Consider the following 16,694-nt stretch of genomic DNA (forward strand, 5'->3'; position numbering starts at 1 on the left):
GTAGATGCACATGTCGTCCGACTTCTCCTTTCTTGCTGAATCGCGTCATGAACTTCTGGATCTGAGATGCGTGGGCTTGAAACCAGACAGAAGAGCGCTATTGGTTGCTGCAACACACCATACAAGGCACCCACGCCAATTGAGGTTCAGTTGGTTGTATGCAGGAGTTCCCCAATGTGGTCCAGTTGCGGCTGTTGGTAGCAGATTTGGCCAGGGACCTGGCCCAAATCCATGTGCGGATGCGATTTGCCCGCACGCTTATCAGTTCAATCGGACCCGAGGGAATGGTCGCGAAACGGGCTGAGCCTTCTTGGCCTCGGCCACGCCGACTCGCATGCACTCAATAAACAACGACCTTTAACGCCAGTAACGGGCCCGGCCGCAGATGGCAGGTCGCTCCACGGAGGCCATGTCCAGTCATGGCACGTCGACCGATGGTGGACAGGGGCGAACCGAAACCTGGACAGTCGTAGGCAACCAACAGCCTCCTGATGGTCGTCCCTGATGCGTCCTCTCCAACGAACAAACTTTAGTCCAATGAAGTGATATCAATAGTATAACGACATCTCAAAAAGCAATACCCGGCATACGATGAGTCCGATACACCCGTCATAACTGGAAATAGTGACCCTGCATCCATGCACAAACAGGGGCTGTACCAAGGCGCAAGGAGTAGTTGCAGTAGCTGTAAGTGACCTACGACTCTAAACATGAATACGAGCAAGCCTCCTTGAACCAGCCCCAAGATCACAATGGTCACATCCAGGAGCGCCAGCGGCTCAGATGTTTCACGCCTTCTCCTCGTGCCGCGCCGTGACGATCACGCCAGCTTTCTCCCCATCCTCCGTAGACGCCTGGTACATGTCCTCCGGCTTGTACTTGCCAAACTTGCGCAGCGGGACGCCCTCGTTGAACATCCGGTCAATCTGCTCGAGTGACTTGCCCTTACACTCCGGGATGCAGAACCATGTAAAGACAAACGCAAGGACCAGGATGCCTGCAAAGATGAATCCCACCTTGGAGCCTAGTCCGGCGCCTGGAGTGTACAGTAGGTGGGGAATGCTGAAGTTGACGAGGAAGTTGGCCAAGACGTTGACCATCGAGGCTGTTCGCTGGGAGGCGTCGCGGAGGCGCAGGGCAGGGATCTCGGTTGACACGACATAGTTGAGGGGTGCCCATGCCAAGACATAGGACGCCGCGAAGACGGTCAGCATCGCCACAATGCCTGTCTTGACGGCAAATGATGGATCCGAAACTGTGCCGAGGGAGCCCATGGTCACGATGGCTGCAAACTGCAAGACAGCACCGACCAGAAGGAGAGGCCTGTAATCATGCTCGTCAACGTTGTCCACCAAGATTTCAAGGAGGAGAGGGATAACACATACCGTCTTCCTACGCGATCAGTCAGGTAGAGACCAATGAACACCATGACCAGGTTGACAATTGCGTTGACAATGGTCATGGTGAAAGGATTTACGGTTCCGATATCCTTGATGAAGATTGCTCCGTACGTCGATGCAAACGCCTGACCGGTAGCTTGTTGGAAGAAGTTCATAACCATGACCACGGCAGTCCTCTTCAAGTTGACGCCTTTGAACAACTCCCAATATTTCCCCTGTTCAACCTCCTGTTTCAGAGCGTACTGTAAGGCGGCAAACTGTTCGTCGATTTCGGCGTCCGTGATCGTACCGACTCGGAGCTTTTTGAGCGATGCGTGAGCTTCTTCAACTCTGTCCTGGGTCAAGAGCCATCGCGGTGACTTTTCCGAAAGGTTAGTCTTTATACACCCTAGAGTTGAAGATCTGGGAATTACCTCAGGGATGAAAAAGATGAGGCACATCACTATGACTGGAATGACGTAGAAGAGTCCCATCGGGATCCTCCAAGACGCGTTCCCCTCCAGTGTGCTGGTGCCTCTGCAGACAGAGTTGACGATCAGAGTCCCGAACTAATGATATCAGTTAGTCCGAGTAAATTTTCGCTGACAGCGGCTATCTCTCACCATAAGACTAAACTGGTAGGACCCAACAGCGAATCCTCGAATCTCGGATGGCACGATTTCTGATTGGTAAACTGGCACCACCGCCAACTCCATCCCAACGTAGATGTCTTGGAGATATTAGAACCACCCTTGGCAAAGGATTGAGCGTCGGCCTTACAGTTGAGAATGCGCGCGGCCATAATTTGCTCTCTAGTGGATGAAGTCAAAGCGATCGTTGCCGGAATAACTGCCCAGGCGCTCATGCCGAACATGCACCAGCGACGACCCCAACGGGCACTGACGAGACTGCCGATGATGACGCCAGCGGCGAACCCAATGTAGTTGAGACTGTTGAATAATGATAACCAAGTCGGAGGAATCTTCCACTTTCCAGTTGTCGGATCCTGATCGCCAAATTGCTTCTGGAAGGCGTCCATCGCCTGTGTCGTAGAGTAGCCCGCATTGTCGAAGCCATAGTTGAAAGTCGAGATGGCAACTACAGTGAACGCGACCGCGAGAGTCCGGTTGAAGTGTTTGAGAATCCTGTTTGGAGCCATGGTGAAGAAACTCTGTGGCCAGGTTGAGGGGATCCACGCCGCGGCTGACAGGGTACACTTGGGAAAGGAGATGATGCATCGCGGATCTTTAAGTATTTGAACGCGTTCGCGGCGTTGATCCTGTGCCTTGTTGGTTGGTATTAAGCTAGGCCTCTCTTCCTTGCAAGGTGGGGTTGAATTCAAGGATCCAGAGGTTTGGCCTCCACTAGCAAACAATAAAACTCGTTCGACCTGCGGACTGATGGCAAACCAACACATGGCATGGCGGAGACGGGAGGTTTCCCCAACTTGGGGAAACCCACTGGGGAAGAAGCCGTTCAAGGCGCTAGGCACTCGGGAGATATTTCCTGGAGGAAAATTGTGGAGGAGCTGAGCCCAGAACGAAAATCTTCTGGCGGACGACCGGCCGGCTGGGTTTTTGGCGTTGGACTAGGGAAGCTCCGGGGCCCGGAACTCGGGGGGAGGCAAAGCAGCAAACAACATCACGGAACTCGGGCGGAACAGAGCGCGAACTCATTTCCCCCCCGACTTCCCAACCCCATCACCCGATCTCATGCATCTTTCACATACATGTTTGGCAGAAGCCGCGGGTAAGAAAAGCATGGAGGCGGCTGCTCCATATCGAGCGTCTGGGCGACCCCGAAAGGGCCTCCAGATTTGTTTCCAGTGCCGGAACCGAAAGGTAAGTTTTTTTTTTTTTCGGCCTCGGATCGGAGGTGCTCCGCTTCGGAAGAAGGTCACCGTTCCTAACCCGCATCCGATCAGGTTCGATGTGACGGCTCACCTGGGGGATGCGAAAACTGTCACAGACTCAAATTTCACTGCTCTTTCTCAGTCCCTGATGCATCTTTTGAAGATGAAGGGCCAGCTGGCCAGGCAGACCCGAGCCACTTGAGGCTGGAGAAGAGGCGCGTCCGCAGAGCATGCATCCAATGTCGGGATAAGAAAACAAAATGCTGTGGGACACAGCCATCCTGCAGGAGGTGCTCCCAAAGAGGCGCTCCTTGTCAATACCCAGATCGGGTTGCCAAGTCCACATCGCCGAAATCCCACCGGCAGCCAGCTACAACACCGGCTGAAGAGTCTTTTAATGATGGCAATACACGTAGAGCGTCTTCATCAGCACGAGGTACCTCGATCGCGCCGTCGCAAGCACCGTCCCCCGGCTTGTACGTAAAAACCCTCCAGAGAAGCCTGGCGTACGCTGACATTCTCCCCAGTGAGTTGAATCTAAATAAGTCGATCATCAAACAGCACATTGACGCCTTTTTCGACTTGGTCTATCCTATTCCCTGCTATGGCTTTATCCATAAGGCCACATTCTGCCAAAGTTGGGCACAGGACACTCACAACCCTCGACTCTTGAAGGCCATGTGTGGTCTTACAGCACGGTATCTTGCCTCAGGAGATCAAGGTCGTCTGCAACAAGCGACTAGATGGATACAGGAAGCGGAGATGCAACTCTTCATGCGACTGAGCGAGCCCTCACTATCGGATATTGAAGCACTCATGCTTACAACTCTGGATCACATCATGGCCCGCCGTTTCAGTAAAATGTTGATATCTGCATGCCTTGCAGCCCGGCTAGCCTATATGATGAGGTTGAACTATGAAGACGGCCGCCATGGGTTCCTCATGCAAGAGCGCCGCAGGCGTCTCATGTGGGCGATTTTCACACTCGACACACTTTACTCTAGTGGCCGGGCTGAGTTCACTGGATGCTCAAAAGAGACAATTCACCTGCAACTACCATGCAATGAGCGGTCGTTCACTCTGGACATCCCAGTTATGACGGAGCCCTTGTCACCTCCTGATATTCCTACTACTTCTGATCTGGGGCTTATGGCATACAACATCCGGGTCCTGGATATCCGAGATCGTATCCAGAGGTGATGCTCTCCATTTTCGCTGGACATGTACCTTAGCTAACATCAGTTTCAAGACTCTCTCACACGATAACACACCGTCGAAAACCACTTCCAGAATGCATCGAGCAGTTGAAAGGTCTTGCTGATGAGCTCGATAACTTACGCCGTTTACTACCACAACACTATCACTTCGACAAGAAGAATCTCTTCCTTCGCGCATATACTCCGCAAAGAACATCATTTGTCATGTTTCATGCGTGGTGGCACCAATGCCAGTGCGATATGTACCGATTTACTATTCCCGGCTTCCGGGAAGGGCTCCCTTTCGAAGACCTGCAAAGTCTATCACCAGAATTTGTCGCCTATTGCAGAGATCGCTGCCTTGAGCACGCGCTAGCTGTGTCGGACATCATGGCTACAGTAACTGAAATGGGGAAGGACATCTTCATTACTGACCCGTCCCTCGCGATGTGCGCCTTCCACTCCGCACGCGTCATCTCCCGCCTCGGCTCACCAGAATTCTCACGCTTACCAAGAGCATTATTGTTAGCCAAGCTTCAAGCTTGCTCGGATATCCTCGAAACTCCCTCCGAAGTTTACCCAACGACTAAGTTGCTTCGAGGTGGTATATCGGATCTGATCCACGATGCCGAGCGGGATTCTGGTGACTCTAGCCCAATGAGGTCCGGCTGGGACTTAGAGAAGCCCCATGAACATGCCGGCGAGGTTGCTTCTGTGCCGGATAGTACCGGCAGGGGCTCACGTGAAGTGTACTCCAAATACAGCGTGACGGATGAAATACGAAAGCTTAAGTTTCAACAAGATGGAGAAGATAATGTGCAGCCATACCTGGACGACAGTCGGGAGACGAGAGATCAGCATGATATGACTCATCCACATGCCTTCGGGATGCCCGACATCTCCAAGCCCGACGGCGCTCAGTCCTACATGGCGATGCAGCAAGATATGACAGGGAATTCGGTTGGGTTCCCGCCTGCTGGATTTGGAGGCAACACTGCGGTGTACGATGTTTCCATGACACTGGGATTTGAGCCAAGTTATGATGAATGCCAGCCAGATCTGTTCTTGGACTCATTTATGCCGCTTCAGACCGACTGGAATATGGCCGATCCTGGGTGCTTTTGAGATTCAAGGCTGTTTTTAGTCACATACCGAAGGTCTTGCCATCATGAAGTAATTTTAAAGCAAAAACATTTATATATTCCGTCTCATTATGCTCGAGTCTGAACTCGATTTGCTATGATTTGCGTGAAGGTCAGAGACCGTTCCAGAAAATGCTCTTCTCAATCTTGAAGGAACCCATCAATCCTTCAGTCGCGGACACCACATAAACAAGGTAGTCCCCTTTCTCACAACACCAGCTGTTCCTCTTCTCATCCCAGACGGCCGTACTGTATTTGTCGATTGGAATTGTTGCAAGTTTCCGCTCACCTGGCTCAAGATAGATTTTCTTAAAGCCCTTGAGCTCTTGTCGTGGCCGGGCAAATTTTGAATCTTGAGAGACGGCGACGTAGCGGATGTACATTTGAATAACCTCAGCGCCCGCCCTCTTGCCGGTGTTTTGTATGCTGAATTGGACATGGGACGGGCTGACTTGAATACCTGAAATGTCGAAAATTGTGTAGCTCAGTCCGTGGCTTTATGAAGCTTCTGTCAGCTCAACTTTTAACCGGATACGAGATACCAACTCACCCGAAAGGAAATGCAGGCGTGATACGACGCGTCTCATACCATCGGTATCCAACGAACACGCCCTCGGAGTAATGCACCTTCCCGTTGTCACTACCAAAGCTAAGGAAGGCAGGATTGTCTTCCAAACGGTCAGGGAAAGTCATAGGTAGCTTCCCGCTCGGGTTGATGCGCCCGAAGAGGACATCTGCGACAGCGTTCCCGGCTTCGTTGCCGCCGTACCAGCTGTGAATCATTGACTTCGCCGAGTGCCTCCAGGGCATCCGGATGGGGTTCCCTGCTTGTGTGACGATGATGGCGTCTGGCTGTGCTTTCAAGACAGCAAAAATGAGCTTGTCGACATGAGGGGGCAAGTCCATGTTTTTTCTGTCCTTGCCTTCCTTTTCCAGATCGGCCTGCGCGTGTGTGAGCTTGGTTTGTCGAACTTCAGATCTAACTTACGTTGAGACCAGCCACAACCACAGTGTACTTGCATCTCTTGGCCAGCTCGACTGCTCTCCGGATACCTTCTTTACGATCGATTTTCCGACACCCACCAAGTCTGCAAGCCCCACCTGGAATCGCTAGCAACGAGCCACCAGTTACCTTTGACGTCGAGGCACTTCCCGCCTCCACCCGCAGGACATAGCGCTCCCCGGCTATCATCTCGTAGACAGCTCGCGTTTCTGCAGATCCTTTACCAAAGAACATCCCTCCTGGTGTCTGTTCAGTTGAATTGTCGATGACAAGTTCGTCGTTGATGTACAAATTGCTTTCTCCGTATGATGCGAGACCGAATTCGTAAGGCCCGGTGTGTTCGGGTGTGAAATGCGCTCGCATAGACATGAAAAACGTCTCCGCCTTTTCGGGATGTCTGTAGTCCATGAGTTGATACGTGGTGTCGGGTATTGTGACATGATCGAATGGCTTCCGGCTAGCCATGTTATGCGGTTCATTAAACATCTCGATGGTAACCCCAGGGAGACCTGCGTCGTCGAAGACATGTTCTGCAGTGAAGGGAGGCAGCAAGATGTGTCCATAGACGCCAGGTTCATGGTGAACCTTCGCGTTTGGTAATGACCCTCGGATACCCTGCAGGACAGAGCTGGTGTAGTAGGGCCGCAGACTAGCACTTCCACCACCACATGCAGCAGGGATCTCTGCATTGGGTCCAATCACAGCCACTTCATCGCATTGTTCTGCTGTCAGCGGCAAGATGTTCTCCTCATTCTTCAACAACACAATGCTTTCGCCAGCTAGGCGTCGATTGAGATTTCGATCCTCGGGCACATCCCGAGTGGTCTCTTCCTTTCCAACTCTTGCCAAAGCCGCATCATTGACAAACTCCAAGACCTTCCTGGCGCGTTCGTCGATAGTATGTTGCGCAACCTTGCCCGAGAAAACCGCAGCAAGGGCCTCCTTCTCGCGATATCTGCTAGGTCCAGGCATCTCAATGTCGACACCGGCATTCAAGGCGGCTTCGCAAGAGTACGTCCCGTACCTGACGAGATTAGCTAATGCATACGAATGGACAGAGAGACTGCTGGTACCAATCGCTCATGATGAGCCCGTCAAATCCCCACTCTTTCCTCAAGATATCTTGTAGAATCTTGGGGCTTTCTGAGACGTGCAATCCCTGAACCTTGTTGTAAGACGACATGACAACTCTTGGGTTGCTATCTCGCAGAGCGATTTGAAAGGGCATGAGATAGATCTCACGAAGAGCTCTGTCAGATATGCAAACGTCGACCGACATCTTTTCCGTTTCTTGATCATTCGCCACGAAGTGCTTGAGAGCGGCTAGGGTTCCTCGTGACTGAACGCCTTTGATAATAGAACCCGCAAGAATTCCGCTGAGATGCGGGTCTTCTGAGAAGGATTCAAAGCCGCGGCCATTCAGTGGTGACCGGATGATGTTAACTGTTGGGCCAAGCCAGACGTGAGCTCCTTTGGCTTCACATTCTTTGGACAATAGTTTGCCGGCCTGTTCAATGAGTTCAGGATTCCAGGTTGCTCCTAAGCCGCTTCCGCAAGGTATGCACAGGGCCGGCACGGGGTTGAAGAACCTGGAGCCCCGGACGCCGTTGGGCCCATCGGTGCATTTGACAGCCGGGACGTCGTACTGTGGAAGAGGTGTGGAGTGCCAAAAGTCGGAACCTACGAGTCTGTCAATCGATGTCCCTTTAATGCAGGGGAAGACCTACCTGCTAGCAGCGAGATCTTTTCGGCAAGAGTGGCGTTCTCCAGGACATGTTCGATGTTGACCAGCTTCCGCGGGGGTGCCTCCATGGCAGAATCATTCCGTTCAGCACCCATTGTGCACCAGACTGAGGTCCTTCACAATCTGTTTGAATGATAGATAAGCCTTGAGTACGAGAAAGGCATACCTCATTCCACGTAGTGATGCTGGCAAGGAGATTCCGGACATGAGATGACATATCCTGCGCCTCGGATGTCGGCCGGAGAGGATCCCGGATGTCGCCATAGTGCAGATGGTCCAGTGGAGCAAACTAAATTAGGCCCGTAGAAGGTCGCATCCCGGCGGCATGGCCCCTGAAATGTGTTCATCAGCGCTCCTGTTAAATTGGCGGAGTCCTTTCGATGGCGGATGGCTGGCTGGCTCCTTGTCGCACATGACGGAACAAGAAACACTTGCAATGCACAACGTTTTCTAGCCTCCGACCACAAGGACATGTGGTCCCGTACCAAGCGATCGAGAAGAAAGAAATTTTGATATCTGTATTCATCGTCTCTCGTCGCACAGGTTTCCTAGGTTTCCTCGCTTCTTCTCTAGCCGAAAGCTGCCAACACACTCTTGTGACCACCATTCGCACTCACAGCAGCACCATTCACCCAGCGACCCTCCTCACTCGCCAAAAAGCCAACAATGTACGCGATATCCTCCGGCTCACCAATCCTAGCTGCTGCTGTGATGTCTTTGACCTGTTGGTCGAGAAAGTCTGCGGGGAAGGTTTTCTTAGCATTTTCGAAGGCGTCAGTCGCCGTTGGGCCAACGCTGACGCTATTGAACGTCATGCCCTTTTGTGCGGAATACTGCTCTGCAAAGGACCTTGTAAAGCTCTCCAGAGCAGCCTTGCTTGCGCCGTAGGTCATGATTGGGTCCCTATTTCCTTGCTTGCCAGCGATGCTAGAGATGTTGATGACTCGTCCGCCATACGCTGGAGCGTGGGGCATGAATGCGACGGTCAAGCTGACAGGGGTAAACACGTTGGCGTGCATCATCTCAGCGAAGTCTTCGGGTGTCGTCTCGGTCACCGCTTTAGGTCTATCGGCGTTTCCCAAGATTGCGTTGTTGACCAGAATGTCGATGGTCTTTGCCTCCAATCCAGAAAGGGCTTCATTGATCACTCGCTGACCGACATCATGGTCGACCATGTTGGCCTGGATCATACACGTCCGCTGAGCGCCGAGCTCGCGACAGGCTTTCAGGGTCTCCTCCGCGGCTGCCTGATTCGAGACATAAGTAATGGCAATATTGGCAATGCCCTTTCGCGCAAAGTGGATCGCGATCCCTCGTCCTATTCCTCGCGAACCTCCTGTGATAATCGCTGTTTTCCCGGCCAGAGACCACGGCTGGGATGTGGTGGTCGATTCCGACATAATGAGATTGAGATCCATGATTTCGAGATGACGGAGAAAGATGAGATGCTTGCTACCCCAATTACGCCCAGATTGGCAACGGCCTTGATTATGTACTGGTCCCAATGAAAGCGTTTGATGGGGATTACAAATAGCAACAGACTTCAGATGATGATTGCGCTTCGATCACTTCTGAGTTCCCGCTAGGTAATATTTGAGTTTCGGCTCGGGCATCAGGTACGTCCGAGGCTCGCAAGACTCACAGACTACCGTGAAACGGAATTTTGGAGAGTGGCATTGTTGGGAACTCTGACTTTCCCATTCGTCGGCATCTTTCCGATTCGTGATTTCTATCGGCTTGAGGGTCAGTCATGTGACGCCCAAAGTGGCACGATATATGCTCGTGGGTCAGCTATTTCAACTCAAGCAAAGTGCCTCAATAGAGGTTCTTTCTTCACAAATACGAGTTATCGATAACGGGCTATCGGTCGCTACTAGCCTGGCTCCTGTAGTCTTGATATGTCTTTTGTAACCGATCTTGCGTTATCTACTTTTTCGTTTGGTTGAGACCGAAGGTTGTTAAATGCGGCCAGTCTAAAAGGAATCATTAGCACAACTTCAACCTCAGTCCATACCTTTAACGTACCAAATGTGGTTCTCGCCGCGTTGACATGAGTAACCTTGACACTTTCGCCGACTTTCACACTCTTGCCAACTGAAGAACCGAAACAGTATCCATATCTTCCAAATACCGGACTATACTTGGCGCCCTTATCAACTCGTCGATCCTTGTTCAACTTCTTCCAAGCCATACCACGATCATCGGTTGCCGTCTTCCCAGTAGCAAAGTCTACTGTGATACTCTGACACCGGTAGCAGTTGGCTGTCAGCGGCATTTGAACTCCTCCGCCGAACGTCAACTCGCCCCAGAAGTCTTCCACGAAAGGGCCCGATGCACCTTTCACGACGATGTTTGGTCGAAATTTGGTGATGTCCATGCGATAGTCCCCATCTAATCGAGATGTAACCTGGTCGTTGGACTCTTCGGTGACCACAAGATAATGAGCCAGATCATTGAAGACCAGTCGCTCTTCCGGGAGAGAAAGAAAGGGTATAAGTGACTGGATACGCTGCAGGAGCCGAGCCCTTTTGAGTCCGCCTTTGCTGTGAGGTGCCATTGAGCCGAGGACTGGTCGTGATCCGTTGCCAATATAGGCCAGCCTGGTTTCAAAGCCAAGCCGTTCCGAGAACCAGGACGACAACTTATCGCCCATATCGTACGCTTTCGCGTCGCTGGCATGCAAGCTGATGCTGTACTCATCACAGCCTTGGGTGGAGGGCTCAAGAGGAAATCGAATCTCGTCCTTGGTATTAACCCCAGCCGCTCTTGCAGCCGCACCAAAGTCGGTATCGCCGCCATGCCACCTTACAACAACTTCGCCTCTGCTTGAACTTTCGCTTCTTCCGTCAAATTCTACTGTCGCTTGGAACAGTGCAAGTTGCAGGTAATACCCGGCCAACATTGTCTCGTATCTCTTGGTCTCGTCTTTATCGCCATCACGACGGACTCTCTGCAGAGAAAATGTTCGGTCCCCTATAAAACCGTATTTTCCTAGGTGGGCCTGTTGAAGAGCGCATCCTCGCAGACCTTTGACGGGGTAACAGTACAGCTACTCAGTATTCGTCAGCATACACAGACTCAACAAACTCCAAGTTTCGGGTCAGCTTGATACCTGTGTGATCTCTAATGAGTCTCCTGAAGTTGAGATTGACTGTAACAGTTGGCTGCTTATAAACAAAGTCGCTATCAGCGCCGCGACGACAACAACAGCGGCATTCGTCGTGATCGAGGGTAGGAAGGCTATCGGTATGTCCGTGATGTTGGTGATGGTGTCCATGACTTGTCTCTCTGCCCTGATGATCAGAGCTTTTGTTTCACTGGACTCTGGCAAAGTCAATGAGCGCCAGTCGCTTTCGCTAGACGGACTTCACGACAGTTTTATTGTGTAGTTGTGCCTATCTGTCGCAACTCCATGCAGGGGTAGACCCTAAACTAAGCCTCGACTTGTCATTCAGACTCCGTAGAACGTGCGGAGTCGCGACTAGAAAATGTCAATTCACACCAACTAAACCCATTACGGAAAGAAGATGGACCAAATCCTGCGGGCAGACAAATTCACGGCCAGACACCCCGGCCCGGATCCAACGCATCCTCACACCTTTCCCCGCACATCTCCCCCAGGTGCCGAACCCTTTATCGCCTATCGGTGAGAGGGGCGGGCTTGCGGAGCGGGTTTCTCAACACTGATAACGACCAACGTCAGATCTCTGTGTTCCTTATCGGACCCTCTCTCTGCATGATTCTTCAATTCAGCTCTACATCTGTCATCTGAACATAAGGAGATCCAGCTCCCAATTCGATCAAGCCATCGCATCATGGTCACCAACCGCGTCAGAGTCGTCGAGGGGTCCTGCTGGCCCTGCAAGAAAAGACGCATCAAGTGCGATCTCACCAAGCCGACTTGCGTTCGATGCGCCAAGATTGGCGCTGACTGCGATTTCAGCGTCCGGAGACTCAAGTGGTGCACGCGTCCGACTATCAAGGCCCCGGCCATCTACCAGATCACGACCCGAGATGTGCAACTAGCTTCATCGCTGGCCGCCGATGAGAGACGCGCGCTCGACTACTTCCACCACCGCCTATGGCCGATGTTCACTACCGCACCCGAACCCTGTGCCGCGCCGATTCTGCAGGCCCTCGAACATCGAGTCGTGCTTCTGGCGACATGTGTTATTGCCGACGCCCACCGGGTGCTTCAAGACGGGCGTAATAGCCGTAACCTACTCCGTATGAAGCGGCTGGAATGCCTGGCGGCTTTGAGAGGCGAGCTGGGCGACACGCAGATAGCCAAGATCGACAAGGAGTCACTGATGACACTGCTTCTGGCAGTACTACTGCTCTACTTCCACGACGGGTATCTAGAGTGCGCACAAGCTTCCGCGTCGACCACGAGCCATCATGGTGGTGTACGGGCAATCGTCGACAGCCTGGGAGGCATCAACACCGTCCTAGAAACCAGCCACGAGTCGATACATATGCTCCTTTCCGAATTTGCGTCTACGGACCTCACGTCAGTCATGCTTAAGGGCGGCCAGCCTGCCTTCAAGGCGGAGATTTGGGAAACGATAGATACCCGAGCTGTTTGGTGGGGGAGAGATATCCTCGGCAGGTCTTCATTGGCATCAGTCTTCCAACAGATATCTCGCTTGGCATGGTATCTAGATGCGCTGATCAAAGGATCAGAGCAACTCTCCATGTCAACCGTGAGGGACTTCGAGACTGCGCTATCGCCGGTATATGCCAGAATCACCGACGCAGCAGAGAGCGATACCGAAACTGAGACGGTGGCCAACGACGCGTTCACACTCATTCGGGTATTTCAACATACGGCACTCATCTACATGTACCGAGCCATATGCGGCCTGCCGGTCTCTCATTCCCTTGTGCAGCAGCACGTTCTTCCGTGTTTGGAGTGCATTCTAGACATCAAGCAACCATCCAAGGTGCTCAATTGTGTCATCTTTCCTCTTCTGGTGGCTGGTGCTCATGTGTCCTCACCAAGACATCGAAAGGCGGTGCTGGGTTTGGTTCAGGTTATCCGTGATGAGATACGATTCGCTTCGTTTCATTCTGTGTCTGATGTTCTCACTGGGATTTGGAAGGCTGATCGGGAGGAGGTTTCATGGTTTGAAATGTTTTCGGAACTTGGAGTTGATGCGATTGTACTATGAAATGGTATTATGTTCGTCCATGCACACTAAAATATACCCGGATGTCACTACTCTACAGAACCGTTCCCATATTCAAGTGCACAGCCTTCGTTTGTGTGTAAGCTGCGAGACCTGCCTCTCCCAATTCGCGACCAACACCACTTTGCTTGACACCACCAAAGGGAACGCGGATGTCAGAGTCATTAGAGCTGTTGATCCACACCATGCCGGACTCCAGACGAGCGGCTACACGGTGGCCGCGCTCAATGTCGCGGGTGAACAAGGCCGCACCAAGACCATAGGATGTGTTGTTAGCCAGCAGAATGGCCTCTTCTTCCGTCTTGAAGGGCGTAATGGCAACGAAAGGTCCGAAGACCTCCTCCTGGAAGATTCTCATGTCTTTCTTCACATCAATGAAGACAGTAGGCTCAATGAAAAAGCCCTTGCCATCACCGACATTCTTGTGGGGAACACCGCCCGTAACTAGCTTGGCACCTTCATCCTTACCCGACTGGATATATGCCAAGACCTTGTCGTACTGGGCCTTGGTAATCTGAGGACCTTGGAAAGTGTCGTCCTTGAAGGGGTCGCCAACCTTGTTCTCGAGACAGATCTGCTTGAATCGTGCGACATACTCCTCATAAACCTCCTGTTGAACAAGAATTCTGGACGTCGAAGTGCAAATCTGGCCTTGATTGCTCATGATGCCGACATGTCCCCACTTGGCGGCTTGGTCGAGGTCCGCGTCCTTGAAGACCACAAGGGGTGACTTGCCACCGGTCTCTAAGGTGATGTTCTTGAGGTTGACGCTAGCCCCCTTCATAATCTGACGACCAGTTGCAGTGGAACCTGTGAAGGCGATCTTATCGACGTCCTCGTGGGAGACGAGGGCGTTTCCGGCCTCTCTTCCGAATCCGTTCACAATGTTGATAACACCAGGCGGGAACCCGGCCTTTTCGATCAGGGTAGCGAAGTAAAGAATAGAAAGAGGAGTCTGCTCGGCAGGCTTGAGAACCACAGTATTACCACAAGCCAAAGCAGGGCCGAGCTTCCAACTGCAAAATCCTAGTGAGCAAGGTAATTACGGAGAGCTTTGAGGATTTCAACTTACGCCGCCATCATCACTGGGTAGTTCCAGGGAATGATTTGACCGCAAACACCAATTGGCTGCTTGAGTGTATAAGCGAACTTCTGTGGTGTTGTTGGGATTGTCTCGCCGTGGATCTTGTCGGCCCATCCAGCGTAGTATCTCAAGGTGGCGATCGTCTCAGCGAGGTCCTCGCCGACAGCCACGCTGAAGGGTTTTCCGCCATTCCAAGTCTCCAGAGTCGCAATGGTTTCTTGGTGTTCTTCAACAAGATCTGCCAGCTTGAAGATCAGTTGGCCTCGCTCGGTGTTGGAGATGTCGCCCCAGCCGGGACCATAGAGGGCGGCTCGTGCAGCCTTTACGGCCTTGTCGACGTCTTCTGGGGATGCGGCTTCGACAGAGATGATTTCGGACTCATCACTGCATGATTCGATTAGCTGACGGCATCATCGATATGGAAACCTGGTTCGTCAAAATGAACGTACCTCGGGTTGATGGCAGTGATTTTGGAGCCAGACGAGGCCTTCACAAACTCATTGTTGATGAAAAGACCGGTGGGCAGGTTGATCTTGGTGCCGTTTGGCGCAGTGAGATCTATCGCAGGTGCCGACATGTTGAAGAATTTGGAAACGTGAATGTGGTATACGAGGTAATCCGGTATCAGTGACGGCAGTGCAGAAAATAAAACGTGGGAGGAAGACGCGCAGATAGCCCTCAGAGCAGCTTGCGCATCTTAAGACACCCCGAAGACCCCGCCATATCGAGCGTTCTCAGATACAGTGACAATCAATTGCTCACAGATCGAATACTGATTTGTCATTGAACCCATTTGGGCAACGTAGTCGACCATCAAGCCAGTCGTTATAACAGACCCGCATGTCCTACGCTACATGGCAAACTATTCTCCTGATGTAGAAAAAAGATGGGCAATTTGAGACGAGCTACCAAAAGGCCTCCCCAAAACAGCCTACAGAGCTCCCCCGCATTCCGCAAGACATGCCCAGGATAGCTCTGACATCCTGGAGACCTGGTTCTTGAGCTCTGGCGGAGGGGTCGGCTGGTGCGGGGTTGATGCAGGGCGTGCGGCTTGAGCTCCAACCTCAGCTTTCCGAATTGGGTAACAATTTGGACCAATTTAGTGGGGCGTCGAACATGGCACAGTCATGGCGCACATGGATGAGCGGACATGATAAGGTTGATTGACGTCTAGCTTGGGCATATCCTACATCAAGGATCATTGGCTGGCGCCATTTTGAATCGGAAGAAGGCTGCCGAGACTGACAGCAGGAGGAAGACAACAGCCAAGTCCATGGTACTCCGTTGCAGTCGCCAGGATGAGGCAGCTCCAACAGACTTGACCTTGGAGTCTTGCATCTGGGAAGAAGTTGAGCAAAATATCCAGCCTTCGTTAGGAGTAGGCTTACCTGAGGCTCATCTTTCAATTTCCCAACTAGAAGTGACTCGAGTTTCTCCCTAGCAGCTTCGCTGTGTCCAACTTCGTGAAAGGCTTCGGTGGCATCCTGGCCAAGAACCTCAACTAAAATGTCGTCGCCACCACCGCTGAAAGTTAGATATTACAAGGTGGTGTGAAAAAGCGCTGGAACACATACGGATGCTCGGTCAAATACTCTGTTACGTCGTAAACCTTCTTACTGACAACAATAAGGCCAGTACGATCGGTTGACCGCTGAGCAACGTCCTGGAGCGTGAAGGTTTTGGACATGTTGATAAAATTTGAGAGAGAGTTGAAATTCGTTTGTAAAGATCAGCTGAAGAAAGCCCTGAGAAATTGAAAGCCTGAATCAAAGGGGGTACTACAAGTTATAGATACCTAGTGGTCGCGAATATAACAACGGCCTCGGCTGGCGCCAGAATAAAGTAGATACAAATGACATTGCTATTCAAGTATAGATTGGCCCGCTTTATTGGTTCCTATCCTCTGCGTACCTTTGTAGAGACTCTTCTGGTTCGTTGCGGAATGCCTAACTTCTGGTAATACCGAGAGCAGGAATTGACACGAGTCACTTCGCACGCTGTCTAGAAAGCAGAAATATAGACTGTTTATTGGATGCCTTGCGCATGTGCCATGTGCTTAAGCTGTTGATGTCAAAGCCTGCGTCAAAGCTTGCGTCACAGCTGCG

General features: G+C 51.9%; 8 protein-coding genes across 8 annotated transcripts; 2 read left to right on the top strand and 6 right to left on the bottom strand.

The window, feature by feature from the left end:
• Positions 1-788: 788 nt before the first annotated feature.
• On the bottom strand, positions 789-2,538 carry fmqE-1 (MFS transporter fmqE; the record flags this gene model as incomplete). Its single annotated transcript, XM_036632005.1, has 5 exons — positions 789-1,323; positions 1,386-1,759; positions 1,814-1,948; positions 2,003-2,109; positions 2,160-2,538. 5 exons carry the CDS (start codon positions 2,536-2,538, stop codon positions 789-791), a joined length of 1,530 nt encoding a protein of 509 aa, XP_036502191.1.
• A 1,788-nt stretch (positions 2,539-4,326) lies between these two features.
• CGCS363_v000157 (uncharacterized protein) lies at positions 4,327-5,552 on the top strand (the record flags this gene model as incomplete). The annotated part of the gene is made up of 2 exons (XM_036632006.1): positions 4,327-4,427; positions 4,481-5,552. The coding sequence occupies 2 exons, from the start codon at positions 4,327-4,329 to the stop codon at positions 5,550-5,552; spliced, it is 1,173 nt and encodes a 390-aa protein (XP_036502192.1).
• An 86-nt stretch (positions 5,553-5,638) lies between these two features.
• bglK (putative beta-glucosidase K) lies at positions 5,639-8,411 on the bottom strand (the record flags this gene model as incomplete). The annotated part of the gene is made up of 6 exons (XM_036632007.1): positions 5,639-5,643; positions 5,859-6,064; positions 6,120-6,511; positions 6,558-7,596; positions 7,646-8,252; positions 8,300-8,411. 6 exons carry the CDS (start codon positions 8,409-8,411, stop codon positions 5,639-5,641), a joined length of 2,361 nt encoding a protein of 786 aa, XP_036502193.1.
• Positions 8,412-8,885: 474 nt separating this feature from the next.
• Positions 8,886-9,716, bottom strand: asqE-1 (Short chain dehydrogenase asqE; the record flags this gene model as incomplete). Its single annotated transcript, XM_036632008.1, has 1 exon — positions 8,886-9,716. One exon carries the CDS (start codon positions 9,714-9,716, stop codon positions 8,886-8,888), a length of 831 nt encoding a protein of 276 aa, XP_036502194.1.
• A 526-nt stretch (positions 9,717-10,242) lies between these two features.
• marc1 (Mitochondrial amidoxime-reducing component 1) lies at positions 10,243-11,593 on the bottom strand (the record flags this gene model as incomplete). The annotated part of the gene is made up of 3 exons (XM_036632009.1): positions 10,243-10,289; positions 10,342-11,365; positions 11,429-11,593. 3 exons carry the CDS (start codon positions 11,591-11,593, stop codon positions 10,243-10,245), a joined length of 1,236 nt encoding a protein of 411 aa, XP_036501231.1.
• Positions 11,594-12,131: 538 nt separating this feature from the next.
• On the top strand, positions 12,132-13,487 carry CGCS363_v000161 (uncharacterized protein; the record flags this gene model as incomplete). Its single annotated transcript, XM_036632010.1, has 1 exon — positions 12,132-13,487. The coding sequence occupies one exon, from the start codon at positions 12,132-12,134 to the stop codon at positions 13,485-13,487; it is 1,356 nt and encodes a 451-aa protein (XP_036501230.1).
• A 52-nt stretch (positions 13,488-13,539) lies between these two features.
• On the bottom strand, positions 13,540-15,166 carry aldA-1 (Aldehyde dehydrogenase; the record flags this gene model as incomplete). Its single annotated transcript, XM_036632011.1, has 3 exons — positions 13,540-14,521; positions 14,578-14,973; positions 15,039-15,166. 3 exons carry the CDS (start codon positions 15,164-15,166, stop codon positions 13,540-13,542), a joined length of 1,506 nt encoding a protein of 501 aa, XP_036501233.1.
• A 614-nt stretch (positions 15,167-15,780) lies between these two features.
• CGCS363_v000163 (putative cytochrome b5) lies at positions 15,781-16,276 on the bottom strand (the record flags this gene model as incomplete). The annotated part of the gene is made up of 3 exons (XM_036632012.1): positions 15,781-15,927; positions 15,978-16,113; positions 16,164-16,276. The coding sequence occupies 3 exons, from the start codon at positions 16,274-16,276 to the stop codon at positions 15,781-15,783; spliced, it is 396 nt and encodes a 131-aa protein (XP_036501232.1).
• Between the last annotated feature and the right edge of the window lie 418 nt (positions 16,277-16,694).

The sequence above is a fragment of the Colletotrichum siamense genome (assembly GCF_013390195.1).
Source record: "Colletotrichum siamense strain Cg363 chromosome Unknown KSG_Cg363_contig01, whole genome shotgun sequence".
Lineage (NCBI taxonomy): Eukaryota > Fungi > Ascomycota > Sordariomycetes > Glomerellales > Glomerellaceae > Colletotrichum > Colletotrichum siamense.